At 48.2% G+C, this 27,546-nt stretch overlaps 2 protein-coding genes across 3 annotated transcripts in view; one reads left to right on the top strand and one right to left on the bottom strand.

Moving 5' to 3' along the window:
• Positions 1–10,368, bottom strand: part of LOC138467756 (zinc finger protein 879-like) — a 702,003-nt gene extending 691,635 nt beyond the window's left edge. The window contains exon 1 of one of the 2 annotated variants that reach the window (XM_069607986.1): positions 10,209–10,368. In XM_069607986.1, coding sequence (XP_069464087.1) covers positions 10,209–10,325 — 117 coding nt within the window. In that variant the 5' untranslated portion in view covers positions 10,326–10,368. The remainder of the gene's footprint in view (positions 1–10,208) is intronic. The other variant, XM_069607985.1, reaches the window with a different exon arrangement.
• Positions 10,369–10,489: 121 nt separating this feature from the next.
• LOC138467757 (zinc finger protein 2-like) overlaps positions 10,490–27,546 on the top strand; it is a 1,341,736-nt gene continuing 1,324,679 nt past the window's right edge. Inside the window, exon 1 of the mRNA XM_069607988.1 lies at positions 10,490–10,623. Within this exon, the coding sequence (XP_069464089.1) occupies positions 10,621–10,623 (3 nt within the window). The 5' untranslated portion in view covers positions 10,490–10,620. The remainder of the gene's footprint in view (positions 10,624–27,546) is intronic.

Here is a 27,546-nt window from a genome sequence, read left to right on the forward strand (position 1 = left end):
GGGTTGGACACTCAACTAATCTCAATGGATTCATTTTAACTGCCCTACAAAGTTCTACATGGGGAAAATATGGTGGCTCTCTCTATGTTGCTTCAATCGGCCTATCAAATGCATTTGACTTAGTAATTAGGTCGAGACTCTGGGAAAAACTAACTAAATGGGGGATCCCGGCAGGTCTACTCACATTAATTATGGCAATGTATGAGAATTCGGGGGTCCCTATTAGGATCGATCTTAAAGGTACCCTTTCTAGAAGAATAAGGACTCGTATTGGGGTTAGACAAGGCTGCTCGTTAGCTCCATGCCTTTTTGTCCTCTACTTGTCAGATGTAGGGGAATTTCTTGGAAATACAGGCATGGTAAATGCAAAATTGGGGGATTTTAGGCTCTCATGGCTGGCTTACGCCGACGATTTTCTTCTTTTTGATCACACCAAAGTCGGCTTACAGAGGCTCATCTGTAAATTTGAAGAATATGCCTTTCTTAATGGGTTATAAATCAACCCAAGTAAAACCCGAACAATGGTCTTCTCTAGGGGGAGAGAGGGTAACAATAAACTATGGAAAACTGGTGGTGAAAATATCATCAAAGCACACAAATTGTCTATCTGGGATTTCTTATTCTGGCCCAACCATCGGCCATTGAATTAAGACGTTCCCTTAGACATAAAGTCTGCATTTTCGGCAGTCAGAGTTCTGGAGGTCACAGAAATGACAGATTTAAGAATTCTATTCTGCAACCATTCTATATTATAATGCATTCACCCAGTTGTCTGAGAAAAGATAAGTACTAAGAGCTTTTCGCCACTGGCCTAGCATCAGGACTTCTGCTTGTCTGCTTGAGGGAATTGTTTTACTTGTTCTGTTGCAGCAGTTGCTTTCTTTTCAGGCCCTTTGAGATCCCGGTCTTGACTGTTGTTCAGTACCTGGTATGCTCTCTTGTCTGGGAGGATCCATTCTAGATGATATTTTACTTTGCGCTATTGCCGGAGTGGCTAATGCGCATGTTTGCCTGCTTTGACTACTTTATGGACCATATCATCCAGGGTGACCCCAAATAACATTTATCATTTGAATGGCTTTTATGTCGCCACAGACTTTTGGTGATTGTATGTGTGGCAATCTGCAAAATGCAAAGGACACCTACCAGCCACTACAGCCCACATGGTTAGGGCTGATGTCTTGACCCTGTTATAAGCAAGGTCTGATTGTCATGTACAGGCGGGCAAGCAGGGCTAAGCAACGGATGCATGGCCCTTTAAGAACACTACAACCAGGTGCTTGGAAGTTGGCATGGCAACGCTGGCGTCCTCTTGGCGTTTCCCACGGTCGACGCTGGAAGCCGCGGAACGCTGTCATGTGACCTCTCCTTCTTAGTCCCCGCCTTCACTTCGTATCGGTGCTTCTGATTGCGAGTGGTGGCCCCTCGTACCTAGCTCTTTGTATCCTGCTCCCTTGAAATCCGGTCTCTGTAACCCTTCCTCCCTTCCCCCCCCGTTTCCTCCTGTATACCTGATTGCCTCGTTTCCTCGACCCGGACCGTTACCTGGCCTTGATTTTGGACTGCTTGGTTCTCGTCTACTGCCTGCATCGTTCTTCGACCTCGGACTGCATACGGACTTCTTGCCTTCGCCCTTCTGTTGTGGTTGCTCTTCGTTTTTGTCTTCTGGATCATCACTCACCTGGACTGCGTGTGGCCAATATTGTGGAACTTTTGGAAACTTTCGAAATTTGGATTCTTGACCTTGGAACACTTGGAGTTTTGGATTGTTGAACTTTGGAACTTTTCGAACTTGCGACGCACTCTAACAAGTGTGCCCTAGGCGTCCTCGTGCCGGCGGGATAGGTGGTTGGGTTCTTCTTGGACTTGGCATCGTGGACTTCGGAGTTCCTTCCCTTCCCTGTCCCATCTGGTTCTCCCAGGTGTTGATCTGCATAAAACACGGTAAGCCATAGTCTCATAGGGGAAAGGGGTGGTTATTAGAATTTGTGGAACATATTGCAATTTGTCACTATTTTTCGGGTCTTGTTCAGAAGGGCGGTTGGTTATACTTTCTGTATTGTGTTAACTCCTCACTTGCAGATCCAACGCCTGTCCTCGACTACCCGTACCACCCATACTCTGCATTATCAACTCCTGCGTCACGTGTCTACTTCTGGGTCATCTGGATCTCATCAGGTATCCTTTCTTTCCTCTGATTGATCGCTCTGGCTGTCCATTTCTGGAGCCAGAGGGTTCCATCAGGTGGAAGAATTCTTCGGCTACACGACGTGGGCAACTGGATTCTGACATAATCAGAAGCCCTCTAAAATGGATACCAATGAGACGCTGTCCACTATTTTACAATTGGTGGCCGATTTACGTAATGACATGACTGCGGCTCACTCAGCCACGCAGCGACGCATTGATGAGTTGCAGGCAGGGTTCCAACCCCTTGGGGCAGCAGCGCCTTCCTTGGCCAGTGTCTCTGGGGCAGGTGCTGGTCCTCCCCAACAGGGTGCTGGACCGGTTTATATGACTGCGCAGTTCCCTTTGGCTCCGCCGGAACGGTTCAATGGAGACCCCAAGACATTTAGGACCTTTTTGAACCAATGTAGACTGCAATTTCTGTGCCGTCCAGCTTCTTTTCCGGATTCCACTACCAAGGCGGCGTTTCTGTTATCCCATTTAGGGGGTACCGCAGCTGCTTGGGCTAATCCGTTGCTGGAAGACGGCAGCCATCTTCTTTACAACTGTGATGCCCTAATCGAGGCTATGAGTCGTGTGTTCGACACACGTTATGCCACACAAGCTACTGATTTGGAACTGCTCGGTCTCCAACAAGGCAGTTCGCCTCTTTTGTCCTACCTAGCCAAGTTCAATCAGTTGGTGGCGGAAACCAGTTGGCCCGAAGAGAAGAAGGCCTCTCTCTTCTATAAAGGGCTATCCGATTCCCTGAAAGATACACTGGCCACCGTTCCGGTAATACCTACAGCTTTTTCGGAACTATTGGATTTGGTTCTCCAGATTGATTCCCGACAAGCAGCCCGGAGGGGTGAGAAGAGAACGGCTCCCCCTGTTGCTCTTTCCGTCCCTTTACCTGCCGCCGGGTCCTCGGAGCCCATGCAGATCGGGGCACTTAGATCTCCTCTGTCGGCTGAAGTTAGGGAACACCGGAGAAAGAATGGTCTATGTTTCTACTGCGGAGGATCCGATCACTTACTCCGAGAATGTAGCAAAAAACCTGCTAAGAAACAGGGAAACGCCAAAACCCGGTGACTGGAGGGGTCCGGATGCCGGGTATTTCTTCAAGAGACCCCACAGGTTGCAGTCCTTATTGTTTTTCTGTCTCCCTGTCGTTCCCCGGTTCTGAGAAATGGGCCGTGATGATGGTCCTGGACTCAGGAGCCACGGGGAATTACGTGGATGCTGCCTATGCCCGGGAGTTGGGTCTGCCGGTTATGCACAAAACATGTCCTGAAGTGGTGAATTCGGTGGATGGCTCTTCCTTGGTCTCTGGGTTAGTGACGAAGCGAACTACTGACCTCACCATGATCACAGACTGCGGTCATCAAGAGGACATATACTTTGATCTCATCGCAGCACCACAGTTCAAGTTCATTCTTGGCTTGCCATGGTTAAAGATGCATAATCCCTCTGTGGATTGGCATTCTGGGGAGGTATGTTTTCCGTCAGAATACTGTGAAAGTAATTGCCTAACTATCAGCTCAGTGATCACCAGCCCTAGTCAGGCTCTTGCTGAAACTACCCGTACTGTGGGGGCAGTAGTCAACACTGTCCTTCCTATGGTGAACAGGGATTATCATGACGTATTCGACGCACGTGGGGCAGAGATACTACCACCACACAGGCCCTATGATTGCCCTACTGAATTGATCCCTGGAGCCAAGATTCCGTCTGGGCGCATATATTCCCTAACCCCTCAAGAGGACGTGATTTTGAAGGAATATATTGACAAATCCTTGAGTACTGGCTTTATTCGTCCTTCTCGCTCACCTGCTGCCTCACCCATGTTCTTTGTCCCTAAGAAGGAGGGGGACCTGCGTCCTTGCATCGATTATCGTGCTTTAAATGCCGTCACGATCAGGAATCAATATCCGATACCTCTGATTTCAGTCTTATTGGACCAATTGGGTGCAGCTAAGGTATTCACTAAATTGGATTTGAGGGGGGCCTACAATCTCGTACGGATTCGCAAAGGCGACGAGTGGAAGACGGCCTTCAAAACCAAATATGGCCTCTTCGAATACTGCGTTATGCCCTTTGGCCTGTGTAACGCTCCAGCGACCTTTCAATACTTTATCAACGACGTATTTCATGACATGCTAGACCAATATGTAGTCGTTTACTTAGACGACATCTTGATCTACTCTCCTTCAGTTGACACTCACGTCGTCCATGTATCTAACGTTTTGCAACGTTTAAGGGAGAACCATTTGTATGCCAAGTTGGACAAATGCAAGTTTCATGAAACCGAGGTGGAGTTCCTAGGCTATGACATCACTAGCCGGGCAGTGCAGATGAGCCAGTCTAAGATTGTCGCGATATTGGAGTGGCCTTGTCCTAATACCTTGAAGGCTCTGCAATCCTTTTTAGGCTTTGCGAATTTCTATCGGCGGTTTATCCAAGACTTCTCAGCCATTGCCTCTCCACTCACTAAACTAACCAGCACCAAATGTGTGTTCAAATGGAACAAGGACGCTCAACGGGCTTTTGAGACCTTAAAGTCTGCCTTTACCACGGCTCCCGTCCTTCAACATCCGGATCCGTCTTTGCCTTTCATTGTGGAAGCAGATGCGTCAGATGTTGCACTGGGAGCTATCCTGTCCCAGCTTTGCCCGGAGTCCACTGGTTTACATCCTGTTGCGTATCACTCCAGGAAACTCACCTCTTACGAGAGGAACTATACGATCACCGAACGGGAATTGTTAGCAGTGAGGGACGCCTTTATGGTATGGAGACATCATCTTTTGGGGTCCTCCGAACCGGTTCGAGTGTTTACTGATCATCGAAACCTCTTGGCACTGCAATCGGTGAAGTGTACCACGGCGCGTCATGCCAGGTGGCATGAATTCTTTGCCATGTTCAACTTCACTATTACCTATCGCCCCGGTTCCCTGAACTCGAAGGCGGATGCTCTTTCCCGCATCCATGGAGTCCCCGAACCATCCGAGCTTAAGGGCGCTCTTCTACTGCCCAATCAAGTGGTGTGTGGGTGTACCTTGCGCCCCTCTCTGAAAACAAGGATCCAAGACTGGGTGAGAACCAACCCCTCCGAGATTGCTGGCCTGGGATTGGAGATCATCCATACATTGCCTTATAAGAAGGATAAGATATATGTACCTGATTCCGACACGAGACACACAGCCATACAATGGTGTCACGATTCAGCGATAGCTGCACATCCAGGTACTGGGAAAACAGTTGACCTTTTGAGAAGGTGGTGCTGGTGGCCCTCCATGTCACGCGACGTTAGGGAATACATCGTTTCTTGTGCCACTTGTGCACAGTGCAAACATCAACCGGGCAAACCTGTGGGCCTACTTCAACCCATGCCTATACCAGAGAGACCTTGGCTTATGGTTTCTATGGATTTCGTAGTAGAGCTTCCAGTGGTCGACGGCTATGACACTATATGGGTGGTCGTGGACTATTTCACTAAATCAGCCTTGTTCGTACCCTGCCAGGGGATTCCTTCTGCTCCGGTGTTGGCGGAACTGTTCTTGAAGAACGTCTACCGAAGATTCGGTCTGCCCTCCATTCTCGTTACTGATCGGGGACCACAGTTCACTTCTCGTTTTTGGAGAGCAGTAACTTCAACGTTGGGTATAGACGGCAGGTACTCCAGTGCTTACCATCCACAAACCGATGGGCAAACCGAAAGGCTTAATGCCACCATGGAGCAGTATCTACGATGTCTTACCCACCAACGCCAAGATACGTGGGTTTCCGTTCTTCCTCTGGCGGAGTTCGCCTACAATAACTCTATGCACACAGCGACAGGTGTTTCTCCGTATTTTGCCCTGTATGGCCAACACCCCCGTTCTTTGCCCAGTATTGCTGATTGGCCGTTACACAATCCGGCTGCCTCTGGTTGTCTTAGGAATCTATCCGATACCCACACTATGGTCAAGAATCAGCTGTTACTGGCCCAGTCTCGTACTAAGTCTTCTGCTGATGCACATCGCTCCCCGGCTCCTAGCTACCGACCGGGGATGAAGGTCTGGCTGTCCACAAGGAACCTACGTTTGACTGGTCGACGAGCCCTGTTGCCGCGGTTTGTGGGTCCCTACAGCATCCTGCAGGTTATTAACCCTGCTGCCCTCCGATTGGCCCTTCCTGCTAAATGGAAGGTACACCCGGTATTCCATGTCTCTCTAGTGAAACCATGCCACCCATCTACCAGACTACCTGCTCGTCCCCCGCCGGTTAAGGTGCGCGGGTTTGATGAATTCGAGGTGGGTGCGATCTTGGATACCAAGGTTCGAAGGGGCAGGCGACTCTATCTGGTCGATTGGAAGGGCTATGGTCCCGAAGACCGTACGTGGGAACCTGCGGTAAACATCCATGCTCCGGCCCTTCTGTCTCATTTCTGGTCTGCTCGGGGGGTGAGACCCCCTTTGAGGGAGGATACTGTCATGTACAGGCGGGCAAGCAGGGCTAAGCAACGGATGCATGGCCCTTTAAGAACACTACAACCAGGTGCTTGGAAGTTGGCATGGCAACGCTGGCGTCCTCTTGGCGTTTCCCACGGTCGACGCTGGAAGCCGCGGAACGCTGTCATGTGACCTCTCCTTCTTAGTCCCCGCCTTCACTTCGTATTGGTGCTTCTGATTGCGAGTGGTGGCCCCTCGTACCTAGCTCTTTGTATCCTGCTCCCTTGAAATCCGGTCTCTGTAACCCTTCCCCCCCCCCCGTTTCCTCCTGTATACCTGATTGCCTCGTTTCCTCGACCCGGACCGTTACCTGGCCTTGATTTTGGACTGCTTGGTTCTCTTCTACTGCCTGCATCGTTCTTCGACCTCGGACTGCATACAGACTTCTTGCCTTCGCCCTTCTGTTGTGGTTGCTCTTCGTTTTTGTCTTCTGGATCATCACTCACCTGGACTGCGTGTGGCCAATATTGTGGAACTTTTGGAAACTTTCGAAATTTGGATTCTTGACCTTGGAACACTTGGAGTTTTGGATTGTTGAACTTTGGAACTTTTCGAACTTGCGACGCACTCTAACAAGTGTGCCCTAGGCGTCCTCGTGCCGGCGGGATAGGTGGTTGGGTTCTTCTTGGACTTGGCATCGTGGACTTCGGAGTTCCTTCCCTTCCCTGTCCCATCTGGTTCTCCCAGGTGTTGATCTGCATAAAACACGGTAAGCCATAGTCTCATAGGGGAAAGGGGTGGTTATTAGAATTTGTGGAACATATTGCAATTTGTCACTATTTTTCGGGTCTTGTTCAGAAGGGCGGTTGGTTATACTTTCTGTATTGTGTTAACTCCTCACTTGCAGATCCAACGCCTGTCCTCGACTACCCGTACCACCCATACTCTGCATTATCAACTCCTGCGTCACGTGTCTACTTCTGGGTCATCTGGATCTCATCAGGTATCCTTTCTTTCCTCTGATTGATCGCTCTGGCTGTCCATTTCTGGAGCCAGAGGGTTCCATCAGGTGGAAGAATTCTTCGGCTACACGACGTGGGCAACTGGATTCTGACACTGATAAGAGGAGATTAGCAAGGATGAGTTCAGAATCAGTACCGTTTATCAGTAGCCTTTGCTAGCTGTGAAAACAACTATTGCAGTGTCCATTGTGTAGGTGGCGCAGGTACTTGTCCTAGGAGATAGATGTGCCCCAGCACATACTTTTTTTTAAACGCAGAACAAGCTTTCTTGTCTACTATGCACTTTTGCCATAAATCTGGGGACACCAATTCTATCAGGTACAACCCCTTCCTTCCCCTCTGTGGTAGTAGAAGTCACTTGTTTACTGAATGTTTAAATTGCTTTGAGGAGAGCACTTCCCTTGAAGTAGATGTTCTTCCTGCAGCAGACCTATGTATTCCACCACCTTATTGACCACTTTCACCCAGACCTCCTGTTCGGGTGCTTGTCTCTTTTTTTCTTGTCTTCATCTATCTCTGGTTCATATGAGGACAAGGTTGATGAAGTAGAGCTGGTAGATGAGGGAGATACCCTTTTATCATTCATAGAGCCCTCCCTTAGGGATTGTTTGTATAAAAATACATGAGCTACTTCTGCATTCATACTGTCTGTGCTGGGATCGACAACAATGCATCAATTCCGGAACTCCTCAAAATATTCCTGCGTATTCATGTGCCTGCGACTATATTTCTCCTAAGGTAGCATCGCTGCCCGGCTTCAGGAGTAATTGAGGACAAGTATTTTTTTGATCTGTACCCACTTACCCTGGATGCATACTGTGACGAATCTGGATAATTTTGCCCTTCTCTGCAGATGGTAGAAACACCCTTTGAGGCTAGGTAGGTGAGCCCGCTAAGCAAAACCCTCCCTAGGGGTCTGGGCAAATGGGACCTCACTAAGAGTGACTCCCCTTTTGGGGACAAGTACTCCCATTTTGATAAGGAACTCCCTGTCTGTATCACGCTAACCTTGTTTTGCATTTACCGACATTTCCACAATCTCTTTTGCTTCAGATATTGCTGGATTGCGCCTCAACATCAGAGTCAGAGAGGAAGAACACACCCCTTTTGTTTGTGGTTACATCTATAAAAACACGAGAAACTTTGAATCAGGGAGTCCAACAAACTCCTACGCAGTGGGTGAAAGAATCCTGCGTAGAGGAAATCCCATTCTGGTAAGACGTCCTGGAGGGGTGGTGCCTTGCTAGACTGTGGTAGCATGGAGAGCGAGCAAAGCGCTCATAGGACTCTGGAAGGATGGCATTCTGACTAACAAGGAAACCATGGTCGGAAGGGAGACAGAAGCAACCATCTCTTCTGGTGACGTGACCACGAGGAAGCCATGCACCAGGGCCCGACCGATGCTGATACCAGACTGAATAGGGGATCCCGGAACCCTGCGCTCTGTACTGTATAAAAAGTACCAACGCTCCCGAAGAGAGAGCACAATTGAAAGGTACCAACATTGATAATCAAGGTTGGGGAAGCCAACACGTTTTTTTAGCCCGTCTGCGCCATTGCAAAAGGGGTCCAGCCATACGCAAATCAGTCAGGTACTGCCACCAATGATAGCTGCCCGGCCCAAACAGCTAGGCCAGGTCCCCTCGGCCAGGAAACACAAGCAACCCCAGACATGTTTCGGCCTTGTTGGGCCTCCTCAGTGAGGTGCATCTTGGTTCCCTATGGCGCAGCGAGCAAGGGACCCACATCTGGGCATACCCTCTCTCACGTAGTGAGACAAACTGTGACCACAAAAGTGATGGAAGGTTTTCAATGAATCTGAACCACTGGCATTGCTCTGGGCAACCTTGCACACCACTGTTTTTAAGCCCGGACCCCTTTTGCAATGGCGCAGGCGGGCTAAAAAACGGTGGTGTGGAAGGTTGCCCAGAGCAATGCCAGTGGTTCAGATTCATTCAAAACCTTCCACCCATCACTTTTGTGGTCACAGTTCAATATAATCTAAGCACCACACGGGGACCTCTGACTGTTTTTTCAGATGTAAGTCATGGAGGTGGGGTCCCAAGCATCAGGTTGGAATGGGCCCCTGTCAGATCTTCAGCCAGCTTTGAGTACACCCTTGCATACTGGCAGCAAACATTTTAACTTATACTACCAGAAGAGACAGAAAATTGTGGGGAAAGGTTTCCAGTCATGGGGAAGGGTGCCTGGGCGAGAAAGTGGGACAAGTTGGTAATGTCTCGGGGAGAACAACAACTCTATTTCTGAGATTAAGAAAATGAAGAACATACTGTTCGCCGATCGAGGCACTTACAATTTTGGGCCGTAAACGTTAAAAGCAAGGTCTACAAAAGTTATTCTAAATTATAAACACACCTCAACTTCTTAATTGCATACTATTAAGTTGCGTATACTCAAATGCGCGATAGCGTACACCGGTGCCAAGTGCATCGACATTATAGATGCATCGTTAAGAAAGTAGGTGATCACCAACAAACTCAAAATAAAATGACACACTGCTTCATCTGAGATCTCACGTTAACGTTCCGCTATGGAACTGGCGTACAGCCCCTAACAGTACATCCCTTACCTTATCTGAATCCGTTTGGGGCATTTCTGTGCCGACTGTAATTTTCAACAGAAATATTAAAAACTGAAATAAGACTAAGCAGTGACTGAGTACATCAGGCCCCAGAATTACCCTCATCCACCACGATGAATAGCAATAATACAGTTTTGTTGGTGTCGCGTAGACTACGGCGCATGCGCAAAACAAGAGACGGGTCACCAGGAAAAATGCTCGTGGAGTGTATCATTACAGCGCGCGCTCTTAGCCCAGACGCTGATCCCGTTCCCTGAACAGCCTCGGGAAGCTAATAACCTTCAGTGAACGCTTGAGAAACCTGGAAGATGATAGCATGTTGGTGTTATAGAAACAGGGGCTTCCCTAGTTTAGTCTTTGATACTCAAATACACCATGGGAAGTTGCCAGAAGTAAGCCAATGGTAAGTTACACCAGAAAGAGTTGCCAGGGGAAGAAGACAAACCTTGTGATATCTATATATGGTCACCAGACATGCCAACATTCAGCCCCTGAGAGGGAGATTTCAGCACCGAAATAGGGAGAATGCATTTTCCCCATAGGAATGCATTGGGGATATTGTTATTTTAGGCGGGAAACAGTAAAAAATAGCACTGTTTTTAATGAAAAAATCGGGAGTCTCCCACCTAAATCGGGAGGGTTGGCATGTATGGGTCACTGTTATTATATACTAGCAGAAGTAACCGTTCTGCGGATTCTGTAGACAGACATGATAATACTGATCCTGTAGGTCACTGTTTACCATTTGCTTATCACTTGATATTCTTTGCACTGTGATGTAAACTGCACTGATAATGAGTGTGTGTGGCTGGCTGATATACCCCGGAGCAGATGTTGGGGGAGGCTGAGAGTTGGTGTGTTGCTGCATACTGGGAGCTTCTGTGCTCTCTCCACACCTGTTGCCTCACCCTGGCATGGTGCAGCTCGTTGTGGTGCAAATATCTTGGAAACCCTGTATCCTAGGGCCTGGACCTCGAGTTTTGTTGCTCGTGTCGTGACCGGTCCTTTTTTACGACCACATTGATGTTTCGCAGATTTTAGGCAACTGTCTCATGTCTGAAGGTGCTGAAATCCGGGGAAAGTGGTGGGTTCTGAGCTGGCCAATGGGCTGGCTTCAGATCTGTAGCCAGATACCGGGATCCGGCTTGCCTCAGCTCCGGCATAGAACCGAAAGTGCTTGTCGCGCTGCGGCCTGGAGTAGGTGGGTGGAGCCCCACACAGCACATTGGCGCCATGAACACTCTGCTCTTCTGGCTCTGCCCCCCTAACTATGTCAAAGCAGTAGCCCCCTGAACCTGGGGGCTCGCCTTGGTGATCAAATCTGCTATGTGCGAGCGCACTGTGCACACATGGCATGTGTGCACATTGAGCTCTGACAGAGCAGATTAGATCAGCGAGGCGAACCCCCAGGTTCGCCAAGGGTCTAAGACGCTATGACAGCTGAAAGCGCACTGTGCGCACAGAGCAGAATCCATTTGGAAAACACAATGATCACCAAGCCCCCAACTTCGCGAGCTCAATGATCATTGCCTTTCCCAAATGAATTATGGTATTTGTAGTTTTGGGGACATTTCTGTGCATATCTTACTATGGTTTGTATACTTCAAGCCATGAAAGAAATGGTGCAATTTTTTAACTATTATTTAGAACATTTTCTTTCATTAGAGTTCAACTGCCTACTCTGCCCCCTCTGAACTCTGCCTCCTCGGAACTCCACCCCGTCCTCCTAACTCCGCCCCAACCCCAGCCCTTGTGGGGTCCCCCTTCAAATATTTTTTCCATTTCAACCACTGGGTGGGGTGTCCAAATGTCATGTAGCTAGTAATGTTCGGAGGGTCCTACCAGGTAACTATGCAAAATGTGGTGCAGATTGGTGAAACAGCGTGAAATGTTATGAAAAGGAACTACGCTTCGCCAAGCCACAAACCCACAAACAAATGTTGACTTTTGCGGAAATCCGGGGAAAGGGGTGCGGTGTGCAAATGACATGCAGCCATTAATGTCCAGAGGGTCCTAACAGGCAACTGTGCAAAATTTGGTGCATAGAAATCCACACTATTTCACCAATCTGCATCCAATGCTCTAACAATCTAGCGTTGGGTGCAGATTGGTGAAACAGTGTGGATTTGTATAAGGAGCAACACTTCACCAGAAATCCTGCCACAAATAAACACATTTTTACATATATATATATATATATATATATATATATATATATATATATATATTGAAACAAAAAGAGAGGAGAAAGTGAACCGCACTCTGCGCGGTCAGTTTGAGAGACCAAAATCCATGAAAAAAACCACAAATAGCACAGCTCGCAAGAGAGGTAAAGGTCTTAAAATATTTTAATGTGACCAGAAAAATGGACAAAAATACATAAATTACGGCTGGGGAGCAGCAGCAAAAACAGAGGCAGGACGCCGGTGTGCGTGACCCGCACACAACGCGTTTCACACTCAACTGAGTGCTTGTTCACGTGAAGAGAAGAAGGACTAAAGCACTTTTATAATTTAACAAACATAGTCCTTTTACTATTTCCCTGGAACAACATGGGTACCTGCACAGAGGGAAAAGGCGGCGGCCATATTGGAGTGGAATGGCAAAGAATGAACAAAATAAATGGCCAAGTGGCGCCACCATGAAAAGAGAGCAAATGGCATGAACGTATAAGGGAAGGTGAATTGACCATGGTATTAAAACAAGAGCACGCCTTCCATATAGGGCAGAACCATGGTTCCAGGGTACCACCAGATATACATAACAGTAGTAGTACAAAATAGTGATCGATGATGCACTGACACAGTCGAAAAAGTATTAAATACACAACCCTAATGAATAAAACCATTATATGGAATAAAATGGAAGTAAACACACCGTCTAACAACAACACTAAAGGAAGAATGACATCAATCTGGAGCATCATAAGACATAGATATACCTAACGAATGCCGATGAAATGAGCATGATATTAAAAACAATTTTAGCAGCCAATTGATGTGCAAAATTGCAAAACAAAAGTGACAATGGCAATATGTCTAAACAAGGCAAATAGCAGCATTCGGGCAAATGGAATAAAGTGCAAATGCATATAATAAAAGCAGCATAGTTGTGGAGCGCAGGTGCGCTACAACGAGATGGCAATATACAGATCTAAAACAATGCAAAAGACAGCATAATGGCCCTATTAAAAATAGTAGTAAGGTGCAAGTGCGAGCAGCATACTAATGTGCAAATATACAGGGCCATTATTGCAGAGTAAAAAATTGCAACAATTGCAAAGTGTCAGCACCATTAAAAGAAACAATCGCAACCTCAAGAGATGTAATAAACAAGAGCCGGAATGATAGCAAGGAACACATATAAAATCACATAGTATATGGCTGGCCAAGAAAGGAGAAAATGATATAAAGGATGTCCCGAGTCATAATCCCTAAAGGAGTGGTCGAAAGACGGAATAACTGATATTAACAAAAATATGCTAATACAAAAGTACAAATAAAGGGAGAGGGATGACTGTGAAGCTACATCAAGGAAAAGGTGGAACCAAAAGAATGGGAAAAGTAAAAGGACAACTAATAATGATAGTAAGAAAAAACAATAATAGGCTTAAGTCCCATCAAATCGTGCTGCAGCAGATAGACAAATAGACATACATGAGTCTAATGCAGAAAAAATAGATACAGAAACACCAAGAAAATAAGGTGTAAGATAACTCAAACAGGCCAAGGATACAGAATATGAAGGCAAATGGAGATTAAAAACACCGAAATCAGAGAAAAAAATCAAGATAGATCAGCAAGAGGGAGAGCATAACAACAGATGAAAAAGTCAACAGCCTTAAGTCCCAAGGAACGTATAAAGCTCCTCATCGAGGTTGTGTCCATTGGGGAACTTAGTGTCGAGTTCCAAAATAAATTGTATCTCCAATTGTCTGAGCTTTAAAATGCAGTCTCCACCCCTAGGATGAATGGGGATGTGTGCCACTGCAAAAAAAGTAAGCAAATTGTAATAATTTGCATGTTCCTGCTTGAAGTGTTTAGCCATGGGGTACGCGGGATCAGAGTTTTTAATAGCCCTGAGATGCTGAAGAATCCTGAGTTTGAGCTTGACAGTGGTACTCCCAACGTACCACTTCGTGCAGGGGCATGAACGAACATAGACAACGTAAGTAGTGTTGCAATTGATGGAATAATTGATGATTTGCTTGCTTTTAGTAACTGGATGCAAGTAAAATTTGCAGGGAGAAGCGTGGGCACACCCTTTACATTTAGTACATTTAGTAAAGCCAATGGGGGAGACCGCCAGCCAATTGGAAGAAGGTGGACTTTTGTCAATGGGTGACAGAAAGCTGGAGACTAACTTGTCTCTGAGTGATGGTACTCTTTTGTACGTAATGGTGGGGCGTGTGGAAAGTACAGAACATAAATCTTGATCCAAAGTTAAAACACGCCAATGTCGCTCAATAATCCTACATACATTTTTGGAGGCATTATCGAAGGAGACAATGAGTCTGGGTTCATCATCCGTAACAGTTTTACACGATAGAATGCCATACAGTAATTTGTCCCTACACAGTCCTCTGGCCTTATTGTAGGCCAATGTTCTTTTTGGTATAACCTTGTTGCAAAAAGTCGGAGGCAGCTCGGGCACAATGCTGATCAAAGGAAACCAAGTCGGTGCAGTTCCTGCGATAACAAATACATTCGCCGTAGGGAATACTGCGTTTACATGGCCCCGGATGACAACTGGTAGCATGCAAGGGTAAGTGTAACGCTCACCTGATTCCCGCAGAGGCGCCGGTCTTGACTGGGTGAATGCCGTATCTTCAAAGGTGATGTGTAACACACGGTTGGCTCTTTGGGCTGGACCTCTGTGCACTGTATGTCTGACTCGAAGAGTAAGATGTCTGCAGATAGAAAATATGGGATTAATGAACTGGGGTTATTGGGTGCCTCTCTCCTCTTCCCTTTCTCTTCTCCTGTAGAACCCCAAAGGTTAACGCCCTCACCTTAGGTAAGTGAACGCCGAGCTCTCCATCTGCCTCGGGGCAGGGTGCCCTAACCACTTTCTTCACTGGATAAGGGTGCAGGCCTCTTGACCTCAGAGGAATGCTGTCCGTCGTTAACTGCACGAACGGTAAGTTCTGGGCACTTCAAATGTCTTAAAAGTCTTTTGTAATGATATCTCTTGTTTTGCAGGGTTCCGGCGATGGCGGATGGCGGGCTGATGAGAGTTGAGGATCGAACCCGCGTGAGGAATAGAAGCGCCTGGAAGCACGTAAGTAAGTGCTTGTAGCCTGCTTCACGATGCGCACTAACTGTCCCCTTTATCTTGCAGGTACAAGTTCGGAGCTTTAGAGAAGCTGAAGGGTGCTGGAATACCCACTGGATTCGGCGTGGGAAGGAGTAATGGCACGTGAGTAATAAAGTTGCCCAATGTCTTTAAACGCACCTTCTTTTGTCTTTCAGATGCGGGATGCAGCGCCGAAGGCCTCCGGAGCGTGCAAAGAGCTGGTAAGCTTTTGTCTTTCAGATGCCGGAATGCAGTGCGAAGACCTCCGGAGCATGCGAAGAGTAGGTAAGCCTTTGTCTTTCAGATGCCGGAATGCAGCGCGAGGCGTTGGTGACAGCCGATGGACCAGGTAAGAGATGCGCTGCCACTGAAGACCGTAGTGCTAACCTGTTCTTTCTTTGTCTTTACAGGTGCTGCTGAAGACTGGATTCCAGGATGGTAAGCCTTTGTTCCCTTAGGCCCAGGATCAGAAGCAGAAGACACGATGAGCGTTCTGCTGCAGAGAATGCAGAATAACACAAAGCAAGATTCATCCATCGGGTGTGGTTTAAATAGCCTCCTGTAGTGCTTAGGTGTCTCCTTCCACAGCCACGCCTAGGTAAGAAAAGAGTTCCTGCTTTCCAGAAGAGTTCCAGTATTCTGAACCTAGGGAGTGGCTCCTGCCCCACCCAACAGCAAAAGTAGTCCCAAACAGAAGAGGATCAGGGGTTCAACTGGCAGGTAAGTAAGCAGCATGGTCTGCTGCAGGTAAGTCCACCCAAGCATTATGAGCCCGGCGCTTCCAGCGCTGGGACTGGGCATCTTTATGAGCCTGGTGCCACTGGCGCCAGGACAGGGTCCAAAAGGTCCCAATTGGGACTGGCTGGCACTCGGAACCGGGGTTATGGGTCTGCTTCCAAGGGAGTCGGGCAAGTCCTGATCTTTTGGAAGCAGAGATCATGACAGCACCCCTCCTCAAGGCCCCTCCCAAACCGGGCTTCTCCGGGGGTTTGGGCTTGTTAGGAAATGTTCGATGAAATCTTTTGATTAGACGAGGCGCGTGGACATATTCTGCAGGTTCCCAGGATCTTTCTTGGGGACCGTAGCCTTTCCAGTCAATCAGGTAAAATAGTTTAGATTTGGAGATCTTGGAATCCAGGATGCTTTTGACTTCAAACTCGAGTTCTCCATCAACTAGAATAGGTTTTGGAGATGTAGTTAGTCGGGTTTGAGGTTGCACAGGTTTTAATAGAGAGACGTGGAAGACCGGATGTATCTTCATGTGAGGGGGCAAGTCCAACTTGACCGCTACTGGATTTACTATGGTAGTGATGGAATAGGGACCAAGGTATCTTGGGTTGAATGTGCGTGGTCCTTTTAGAGGTAGATATTTGGTGGATAACCAGACTTGATCTCCTACTTGATATTGGGGGGCTTCCTTCCGATGTTGGTCTGCTCCTTTCTTGTATTGTTCTTTAGCCCTTTGAAGGTGAGAAACGGTTTCCTTAAAGGCTTGGGTGATTGTAGAATGCAGGTGGTCTACTGCTGGTGTTCCAAGATCTTGGAGTGGATCCAACTCCGAGGTTCGAGGGTGACTACCGTATAAAAGAAAAAACGGGGTCTTCCCAGTTCCCGAGTGGACAGAGTTATTGTAGGCATATTCGGCTATCCAAAGGATATCTTTCCAAGTTTTTTCAGTTTGTTGTAGCATGCAGCGCAAATACCGTTCCAGAGTTTGATTGGTCCTCTCGGTTTGTCCGTCGGTTTGAGGGTGGTGGCTGGTCGAAAGTCTCACATCAATTTGAGCCGACCGACAGCAACTTCGCCAAAAATGAGAAATAAATTGACTACCTCGATCCGAAATTAGAACTGAAGGAAAACCGTGCAGTCGGACGATGTTTTCGAGAAATTCTCGGGCCAGAGTTGCTGCTGTTGGTAAGCCTTTGAGTGGAATGAAATGCGCCATCTTGGAGAATAGGTCCACGATTACTAGGATCGTATTGTATCCGGAGAATGGAGGTAGATCGGTGATGAAGTCCATAGAAAGCGTATGCCAAGGGCGAGGCGGGATGTCAATAGGGCGTAAGAGGCCGGCTGGTTTTTCCTTTTGACTCTTGTTTTGGGCGCATACTCCACAGGACATTATAAAGTCTCTGATATCTTTTTTCCAAGACGGCTACCAGAAGTAGCGCTTGATCTTTTCCGAGGTCTTGGTCATACCGGGATGTCCTTCCATTAAAGAATCGTGATAACAAGAGATTACCTTTTTCTGTAAATCTGTGCTGGGCAGGTATAACCGTTCTTGGAAATATAATAGGTTGTCCTTCACTGTAAAGTCCTTTCCCTGCAGATGCCAATTCTGTATGTCTGCTGGAGTTACCAGTAGCCTGGCTTTATCCTTAACTTCCTCTATGGATTGTGTGGCGATTACACCTAGAATTCTTTGTTCGGGAATGATAGGTACAGGTTTAGGATTGATCAAATGTTCTTCCACTCCCATCCGAGAAAGGGCATCAGCTTTACCGTTTTTTGTACCAGGTCGATAGGTAATTATGAAGTCAAACTCGGCAAAGAATAGTGCCCAACGGAGTTGCCTAGAGGATTGAGCTTTTGCGGTTTTCAAATATTGCAGGTTTCGGTGATCTGTAATCACAGTAACGGTGTGTCGGGCCCCCAGAAGATAATGCCGCCAAGCCTTAAAGGCGGACTTGATAGCTAGAAGTTCCTTATCAGTAATAGTGTAATTGATTTCAGGAGGCGAGAATTTGCGGGACCAAAATGCCACGGGATGCAACTGATTGGTTACTGGGTCCTTTTGTGATAGAACTGCCCCCATGGCAAGGCTCGAAGCATCAGTTTCAACGATGTAGGGGAGTTCTGGGCGAGGATGTTTTAAGATCGGTGCAGAGATAAATCTAGTCTTCAAATTCTGGAAAGCTTGTTCCGCCTCGGTAGACCATTCAAAACGTTTGTTTTAACAAGGCGGTGATGGGCTGGACTATTCGAGAGAATTCGGGGATAAACCTGCGGTAAAAGTTAGCGAAGCCTAACATGCTTTGAACACCTTTTACGGAGGATGGCGATGGCCATTTGAGAATTGCATCGACCTTCTTTGAATCCATACGCACTCCGCTAGGTGATAATATGAATCCCAAGAATTCAACTTCAGTCACGTTGAAAACACATTTTTCCAACTTAGCGAAAAGTTTGTGTTGACGCAATCTCTCAAGGACCATTTTCACGTGTTTCCGATGTTCAGTTTCCGATGAAGAATAAACGAGGATGTCGTCAATGTAAACAACAACACACACATCTATGAGCTCTCTGAGGACATCGTTCATAAAATATTGAAAGGCGGCCGGGGCATTGCAAAGTCCGAAGGGCATGACCTGATATTCAAATAGCCCATACTTGGTGCGGAAGGCCGTCTTCCATTCATCGCCCTCTTTTACTCGTACCAAGTGGTAGGCTCCTCTAAGATCCAGCTTTGTATATATGCATGCTTTTCTGACTTGGTCCAGGAGTTCAGGGATCAAAGGTAACGGATATCTATTCTTAACGGTGATCTGGTTCAGGGCGCGATAATCTATACAAGTTCTAAGGTCCCCTTCTTTTTTTGGAACGAAGAACAAAGCTGAGGAAGCAGGGGACTTGGAAGGACGAAAAAACCCATTTGCTAGGTATTGATCCAGGTATTGTCGGAGGTGAAGATTCTCAGGCTCGGTGAGGGCATAAATTCTACTACAAGGAGGAGTAGATCCAGGTATCAGGTCTATCTGGCAGTCATAAGACCTATGAGGAGGTAGAGAGTTAGCCTGATCCTTCCGGAAAACATCTTGGAATTCTAGGTATTCAGGAGGTAACTGGGGAGCCTCCGAGGAAATTGCTGCCAGTGCAACGCCAGGTCGAGGGTGACAAGTAGAGACACATTCTGGAAACTGAACCGTTCTTGCTCGCCAATCGATCTGAGGATTGTGCTTCTCTAACCAAGGAATTCCTAGAATAATCTGGAACTGAGGGGCCTTGATCACATCGAACACGATCTTCTCATGGTGTCCATCTTGACTTACTAGCGTCACTTCTTGGGTGGTATGCGTTACTGGTCCGGAGGCTATCTCCGTACCATCCACCGTAGTAATGACGTCCTTTACAGCCTTTGGACAAAGAGTCAGATTCATCCTCAAAACCATTTCATGATCCACATAATTGCCGATGGCACCGCTGTCGACGTAAGCTTCAATCGCATGTAATCGATCCGGATGTTCAGGGCTAATGAGGACCATAGGTATCACGAAATGCGAGGTCACTGAACTGGTTTTAACGCTCGGCAAGAGGACCTCTATTCTTGTCGGGCGAGGTCGTTTCCCTGCTCAGAGTTTGTGACCCTGGTAACTGCAGCTCCTACTGCCTTCTTGGCTGGTTTCACCGGACAGTCTCGAAGAAAGTGCCCCGAGTTTCCGCAATAGAGGCATAATTGCAGCTGTTTTCTCCTTTCCCGCTCCTTTTGTGTTAGTGGTCCTTTCAGGCCCCCTATTTGCATGGGTTCCCCGGAGTCTACTCCTTTGGTAGGAGTTGGTGGTTTGGAAAATACTCGAGCATCAAACTTGGAACGATCGGCCTTCCTGTTCTGCAGTCTGTGGTCAATTTGAACGACTAAGTCAATATAATCCGAACAGTCTTGCGGGGGATTCACTACTTGGGCTAACACATCTTTGAGCTCTCCACGTAGACCTCTATAAAACAGCGTAATCCTTTTGTCCTCAGGCCATCGAGTTTCCACTATCAGTCTGTTGAAAGACGCAATATAAGCCAAAAGGTCTTGATTACCCTGTCGCAATGAAAGGAGCTCATTGTCCAAGGCCTGCCCCTGTGAATGTCTTGCAAACAGTTTTTCCATACTGAGCTGAAAAGCTTGAAAATCATGGAGAACCGGATCATCTTGATTAACTAGAGGGATCGACCAGTCTGCCGCATTGCCACTAAGGTACGAAAGCACGAAAGCTACCTTAGCTTGATCAGTTGGAAAGGCTGCTGGCCGGCATAAGAAGTGCAACCGGCACTGATTAATAAATACTGCAAACCTCTTTGGGTCACCAGAAAATCGTTCGGGCGGAGCCAGAGGTACATTCCCAGGTAGGTTGATCTGCACTGGGTTCGTAGAGGATGTTGAAGGAAGATTTGCCCCTGATGCGGGTAACAGTTTGTCCGGCTTGTGACTGTAGCAATTGTCTAGCGAGATCGTCTGTTCGCTCCTTGGAAATAATCAGTTCCCTTCTTAGAGCATTCGTCTCCTGACGGGCTGCATGCACTTCTGCTCTTAGTTCCCCAAGTAACTGGGCTAGCTGGTCGGTATCCGAGGTTTCCATAGCGCCTGGGTGGGAGTTTTGCGGTAGGCTTTGTGTTCTGTAACGCTCACCTGATTCCCGCAGAGGCGCCGGTCTTGACTGGGTGAATGCCGTATCTTCAAAGGTGATGTGTAACACACGGTTGGCTCTTTGAGCTGGACCTCTGTGCACTGTATGTCTGACTCGAAGAGTAAGATGTCTGCAGATAGAAAATATGGGATTAATGAACTGGGGTTATTGGGTGCCTCTCTCCTCTTCCCTTTCTCTTCTCCTGTAGAACCCCAAAGGTTAACGCCCTCACCTTAGGTAAGTGAACGCCGAGCTCTCCATCTGCCTCGGGGCAGGGTGCCGTAACCAGTTTCTTCACTGGATAAGGGTGCAGGCCTCTTGACCTCAGAGGACTGCTGTCCGTCGTTAACTGCACGAACGGTAAGTTCTGGGCACTTCAAATGTCTTAAAAGTCTTTTGTAATGATATCTCTTGTTTTGCAGGGTTCCGGCGATGGCGGATAGCGGGCTGATGAGAGTTGAGGATCGAACCCGCGTGAGGAATAGAAGCGCCTGGAAGCACGTAAGTAAGCGCTTGTAGCCTGCTTCACGATGCGCACTAACTGTCCCTTTTATCTTGCAGGTACAAGTTCGGAGCTTTAGAGAAGCTGAAGGGTGCTGGAATACCCACTGGATTCGGCGTGGGAAGGAGTAATGGCACGTGAGTAATAAAGTTGCCCAATGTCTTTAAACGCACCTTCTTTTGTCTTTCAGATGCGGGATGCAGCGCCGAAGGCCTCCGGAGCGTGCGAAGAGCTGGTAAGCTTTTGTCTTTCAGATGCCGGAATGCAGTGCGAAGACCTCCAGAGCATGCGAAGAGTAGGTAAGCCTTTGTCTTTCAGATGCCGGAATGCAGCGCGAGGCGTTGGTGACAGCCGATGGACCAGGTAAGAGATGCGCTGCCACTGAAGACCGTAGTGCTAACCTGTTCTTTCTTTGTCTTTACAGGTGCTGCTGAAGACTGGATTCCAGGATGGTAAGCCTTTGTTCCCTTAGGCCCAGGATCAGAAGCAGAAGACACGATGAGCGTTCTGCTGCAGAGAATGCAGAATAACACAAAGCAAGATTCATCCATCGGGTGTGGTTTAAATAGCCTCCTGTAGTGCTTAGGTGTCTCCTTCCACAGCCACGCCTAGGTAAGAAAAGAGTTCCTGCTTTCCAGAAGAGTTCCAGTATTCTGAACCTAGGGAGTGGCTCCTGCCCCACCCAACAGGAAAAGTAGTCCCAAACAGAAGAGGATCAGGGGTTCAACTGGCAGGTAAGTAAGCAGCATGGGCTGCTGCAGGTAAGTCCACCCAAGCATTATGAGCCCGGCGCTTCCAGCGCTGGGACTGGGCATCTTTATGAGCCTGGTGCCACTGGCGCCAGGACAGGGTCCAAAAGGTCCCAATTGGGACTGGCTGGCACTCGGAACCGGGGTTATGGGTCTGCTTCCAAGGGAGTCGGGCAAGTCCTGATCTTTTGGAAGCAGAGATCATGACAGTAAGCCAGTGTTGGATGGTTTCTTGTGGAGAACTGTGTGGAAACCAGATGTATCCAGGGTTACCACCACATCGAGATAAATAACCTCTGTGGTACTGTGACATTCAGTAAAACATAAATTCACTGTGTTAGTATTGATGGTTCTAACAAAAAGTTGCCAATCACTGACGGTCCCCTTCCATATTACAAAAACATCATCGATGTAGCGCCACCAGGCAACAATTTGGGTGGATAAACTACATGCAAGTAAATTGTGTAAAAATGTGGCCTCCCACCAACCCATCGTCAGGTTCGCGTACGATGGGGCAAAGGTACTGCCCATAGCAGTACCCCTGACTTGCCGGTAAAAAGTGCCATCAAACAAAAAGACATTATTGGTGAGGCAGAAAAACAACATCTCCAAAATCATAGAGCTGTGACCATGAAAGTTCAATGACCGTGTTTCCAGAAAGAATTGACAGGCCTGCATACCAACTTGATGGTCAATAGAGGTATACAGTGATACAACATCAAGGGTGACCAAAAGAAAACCCTCTTCCCAAGGAATATCATTAATATGCTGTAAAAAATCCCTAGTATATATATATATATATATAGATAGATAAGGCAATATCATTAGTGAGTGAAAACACCCGATTTTGTTTTCGGTGGGTCAAAGCCCATTGATATGTATGGGCGGGTAGGGAGCTGGGCAGGTGAGAGAGCTGCTTACAGAGTGGGTAACAGCCGCCAAAAGAATGTGAGTTGAGAGGTATGCCTTTTAGAGACTTTTGTCAGATAAAGCATAAGTGCCATTAAATGATTTGCCCAGGAGCAAACACTTTGTTTAAGTCGTGAAGCCATGGAGCAATATATATTTTTTGGCCACCGCACATGAAGCATTGAAGAGTCTTCTAACCATCTCCGAGCACTTGCCGATATCCCCGAACAGGTATTTCTGCGGAGTCAACTCCGGGGGGATCTGTGTTATCTCTTCTAGCATAGCTGCTACATCACTCCAAAATGCGGCCACCACCGGGCACTCCCAGTACATATGTAGGGCCCCGGCCTGGGGCGCATTGCACTTGGGGCAGGTGTCTGGGCTATCTGCTGCAAATTTTGCAATTTTTGCCGATGTGCAACCTATTTAGGATTTTAAATTGAATTTATTCGTAGCCCAGCATTGAGCCAAATGTTCTTGGTTAAGGAACAGTACCTGGCCCATTTCCCATCTTCTATTGATATCTGTAGGTCCCTTTCCCACTTTTCTTTAATATGATTTACCGTAGGGGTATGAGCCTGCACCGCCTCATATAGCTTGGAGATCCCTAGGCCTCCCTCAGCAGTTATCAACTGAATGCATGGGTGTGGGGGGAATCATCTGGGAAGAGCGGCCATCTCTTTTGAAACGTAGCTCTCATGCAGTAATATTGCAGTGTTTTTAGCGGCCCGCCTCCCAATGCCCGCACCAGCTCCTCCAAGGCTACAAACCTCCCATTAATGAACATATCGCCCAGTTTCATCTCCTGGTCTGGATCCCAGGATTCCTGTATACTGCTGTCATGGGTGGGCAAAATGCCCAGGAAATTCTAAAGGGGAACTTCTGGGTTGTAGGGGGTCTCAAGTTTAAGTTTCCTGTAAATGGCCTCCCATGCCCTGACAGTGCAACTTACAGGGTTGTAGTCACAGGCATCCCTGTATTGTGAATCGAAGACGACTGATTGTATGTTCTTGGGGTATGTAGTGTATTCCTCTATCCATGTGTGAGGTGCTCTGGACGCAACATTATACCAGTGCTTTGCAAATTGGGCTTGGGAGACGTAATAATAAAGTTCAAAATCGGGGGCAGCCAGTCCACCTGTAGCATATGGCTCCGTCATCTTTTCCCACCCTAGCCTTGCCGTCTTCCCGTTCCATAGGAATGACACCGCCATGGATCGCAGTTTGGTGAAAAATGCCCTTCCAGACCATAGGGGAATGTTAACAAAGAGGTTGAGCAGCTTAGGCAAGATGACCATTTTGAGGACGGCCACCCTGCCATTAAGTGAGATCGGAAGGCGTCCCCACATTTGTAATTTCATGTGTATCATTTGCAATGCGTTTTCATAATTGTCTGTATATAGTGTACTTTTTTCTCTGGACGCAAGGATTCCTAGGTATCTAATGTGCAGTTCCGCCATTGGAGCCCTTGTGTGTCGACGGGGCATTTGGTACTAGGTGTAAGTGGAAATATTTCTGATTTGGCCATATTGACAGTATACCCTGAATACTCTGCAAATTCCTGTATTTCAGCCATGATGGGTGCCAGGTTTATCTCTGGTTGCCGGACATATAGCAGCGTGTCGTCGGCGTATAATACCAGCTGAGTACACCCTTTCATGCTAATCCCCTTATCTGAATGACACAGCCGCACAGCGGCAGCCATAGGTTCTATAGTCATTGCGAATAATAGGGGCGAGAACGGGCAGCCCTGTCTAGTGCCCCTACCCAACAGGAAGAATTCGGATATGGATCTATTAGTCAACACCCATGCCTCTGGACCCGTATAGAGTAGTTTAACATATCTGATAAAGTAGGGGCCCATCCCGAATGCCTTTAGCACAGCAAGGAAATACACCTATGAAACCGAGTCGAAAGCCTTCTCGGCATCTAGGGAGACGGCCACCGCACTTCTGCTCGGGTCTATCTGTGCCATTATACCGAAAAGCCTACGAAGATTAAGGGCCGTGGAGCTTGTGGGAATAAACCCGTTCTGATCGGGGTGCACTAGTGTGGGAACCACAGGTAAGAGACGATTGGCCAGAACTTTTGCAAAGATCTTGGCGTCGGTATTTATAAGGGGGAGGGGCCTGTAGGAGGAGACGTCCTGTGGTGGACGACGTGGCTTGGGAAGGACGGTGATTATCGCTTCTCTCATAGTGGGGGGTAGTATGCCGCTTTCTAGGGATTCTTCCCACACCTGCAATAATATCGGAGCCAGTTCCACATGGAACTCTTTGTAAAATTCGGCCCCCAACCCATCTGAGCCTGGCGCTTTGCCTGATGAAAGTGCTTTGATTGCCTCTGTTATTTCATCTGTTGTCCCGAATTCTTCCTGTTGGGTAGGGGCACTAGACAGGGCTGCCCGTTCTCGCCCCTATTATTCGCAATGACTATAGAACCTATGGCTGCCGCTGTGCGGCTGTGTCATTCAGATAAGGGGATTAGCATGAAAGGGTGTACTCAGCTGGTATTATACGCCGACGACACGCTGCTGTATGTCCGGCAACCAGAGATAAACCTGGCACCCATCATGGCTGAAATACAGGAATTTGCAGAGTATTCAGGGTATACTGTCAATATGGCCAAATCAGAAATATTTCCACTTACACCTAGTACCAAATGCCCCGTCGACACACAAGGGCTCCAATGGCGGAACTGCACATTAGATACCTAGGAATCCTTGCGTCCAGAGAAAAAAGTACACTATATACAGACAATTATGAAAACGCATTGCAAATGATACACATGAAATTACAAATGTGGGGGCGCCTTCCGATCTCACTTAATGGCAGGGTGGCCGTCCTCAAAATGGTCATCTTGCCTAAGCTGCTCAACCTCTTTGTTGATCCATTGCCAATCGTACCTCCTCCGGAAGTGTTGGGAGGGAGAGAGCCCCAAGGTACGATTCGATTTCTATTTGTGACTTTTGATCCTTGTTTGCATATATATTTTTATAAAAATCAGTAAATTCCCCATTTATATCTTTGTTTTTCAGGAGTACCTCCCCTCGTGGCGTTTGTATACTGGCAATCTGGTGGGGCTGCTTATCGTGTTGAAGCAACCTGGACAATGTTCTCCCCGCCTTATTACCCTCCCTGTATCTGTGCGCCCGCATAGGGGCTGCCATTTAGAATACTTCTTTAATGGCCAGCTTATCAAATTCCTGGAGGTTATTATTGATACAGATCCTTTTGCAACTTTGGTTTGAAAACACCATGGAGCTCATTTTGAGCTTGTAATGAAAATTATATACGTAAAAGCATTGCGTAAGGATTTTACGCATATTATTATTTTTTTTATTAAGTGCTTTATGGTTTTACTAGAAAATCTTTTAAAACTACAATAACATCCATACAACACTATTAGAAATGTTAAGGGGAGGCCACCAGGGGGAGCATAGGTGATGGCAGCCAAGGTGCCGAGCTCCCGCCGAGACTGGGCCTTTCAAGGGGATTGAGCCCCCCCCATACCCCCCAGGCGGAACCGCTGGGCAGCTCTATAGTAGTGACCCCACCGAGGCACCCCTGCTCGAAAGAGCGAAGCTCGAGGCCCCCGGGAGACAGGAGAACGGGCCACGACGGAGTAGTGACCGAGAGGGAGAGCGCGCCCGAGTGTCCAGGGAACAGGATCGGCCCGCCGGAGAGCCTGCCCACCCTTCGGGCTGCGGAGCCCAGGAAAAGGAGAGGAGCACCGTGGCAGGATGGCCAACATGTGGATCCAGCCCGCAGCAGTCCACAGGAGGTGGACGGGGCCGCAACGATAAGGAGGTCCACCGGCCGGGCCCATCCCCAACAGATTTCGGCGGAAAGCAAGCAGAAGCGGCCCGCAGAGGTGAGGCTCTCCCCCACCAGTATCTGCCCTCCCCGGCAGTTGCACACTGGCTTGGGGCCCCAGAACGAGGGTCAGGGCCGCATCACCCCCTCCTCGCCCTCGGGGACGGGACACACTCCCAGCGGAGCCGGCCTGGTGGGAGGCGCGGGCGGGCAGCACCCAATTCCGGCATCCGGGTCCTGGGAAACCCCGCCGGAGAACCAGTCCTCCCGTCGGGCTGCGGAGCCCGGGAAAAGGAGCAGCGCGCCGAGGCAGGCGGGTCCAGTGTGAAGACCCAGCCCGCAGCAGGCCACAGGAGGCAGACGCGGCCGCAGTGAGAAGAAGGCCCACCCCCAATGGACCTCGGCGGATGGCAAGAGGAAGCGGCCCGCGGAGGTGAGGCACTCTGGGCCCGCATCACCTCCTCCTCGCCTCCGGGCCGGGGACGGAACACTCACCCAGCGGGGCGGACCTAGCGGGAGGCACGGGCAGGCAGCCCCCAGATCCGGCATCCGGGACCTGGAAACGGTGGCATCGGGCCCCAACGGCCCCCGGGGCCACACACAGGGAAAGAGGAGGCATACTTTGGGGAAACGACCCCCGCGGTTGAACACGCAGCACCCGCCA

This window comes from Ambystoma mexicanum, chromosome 4q, assembly GCF_040938575.1.
Source record: "Ambystoma mexicanum isolate Mex_15411 chromosome 4q, UKY_AmexF1_1, whole genome shotgun sequence".
NCBI classification, from domain to species: domain Eukaryota; kingdom Metazoa; phylum Chordata; class Amphibia; order Caudata; family Ambystomatidae; genus Ambystoma; species Ambystoma mexicanum.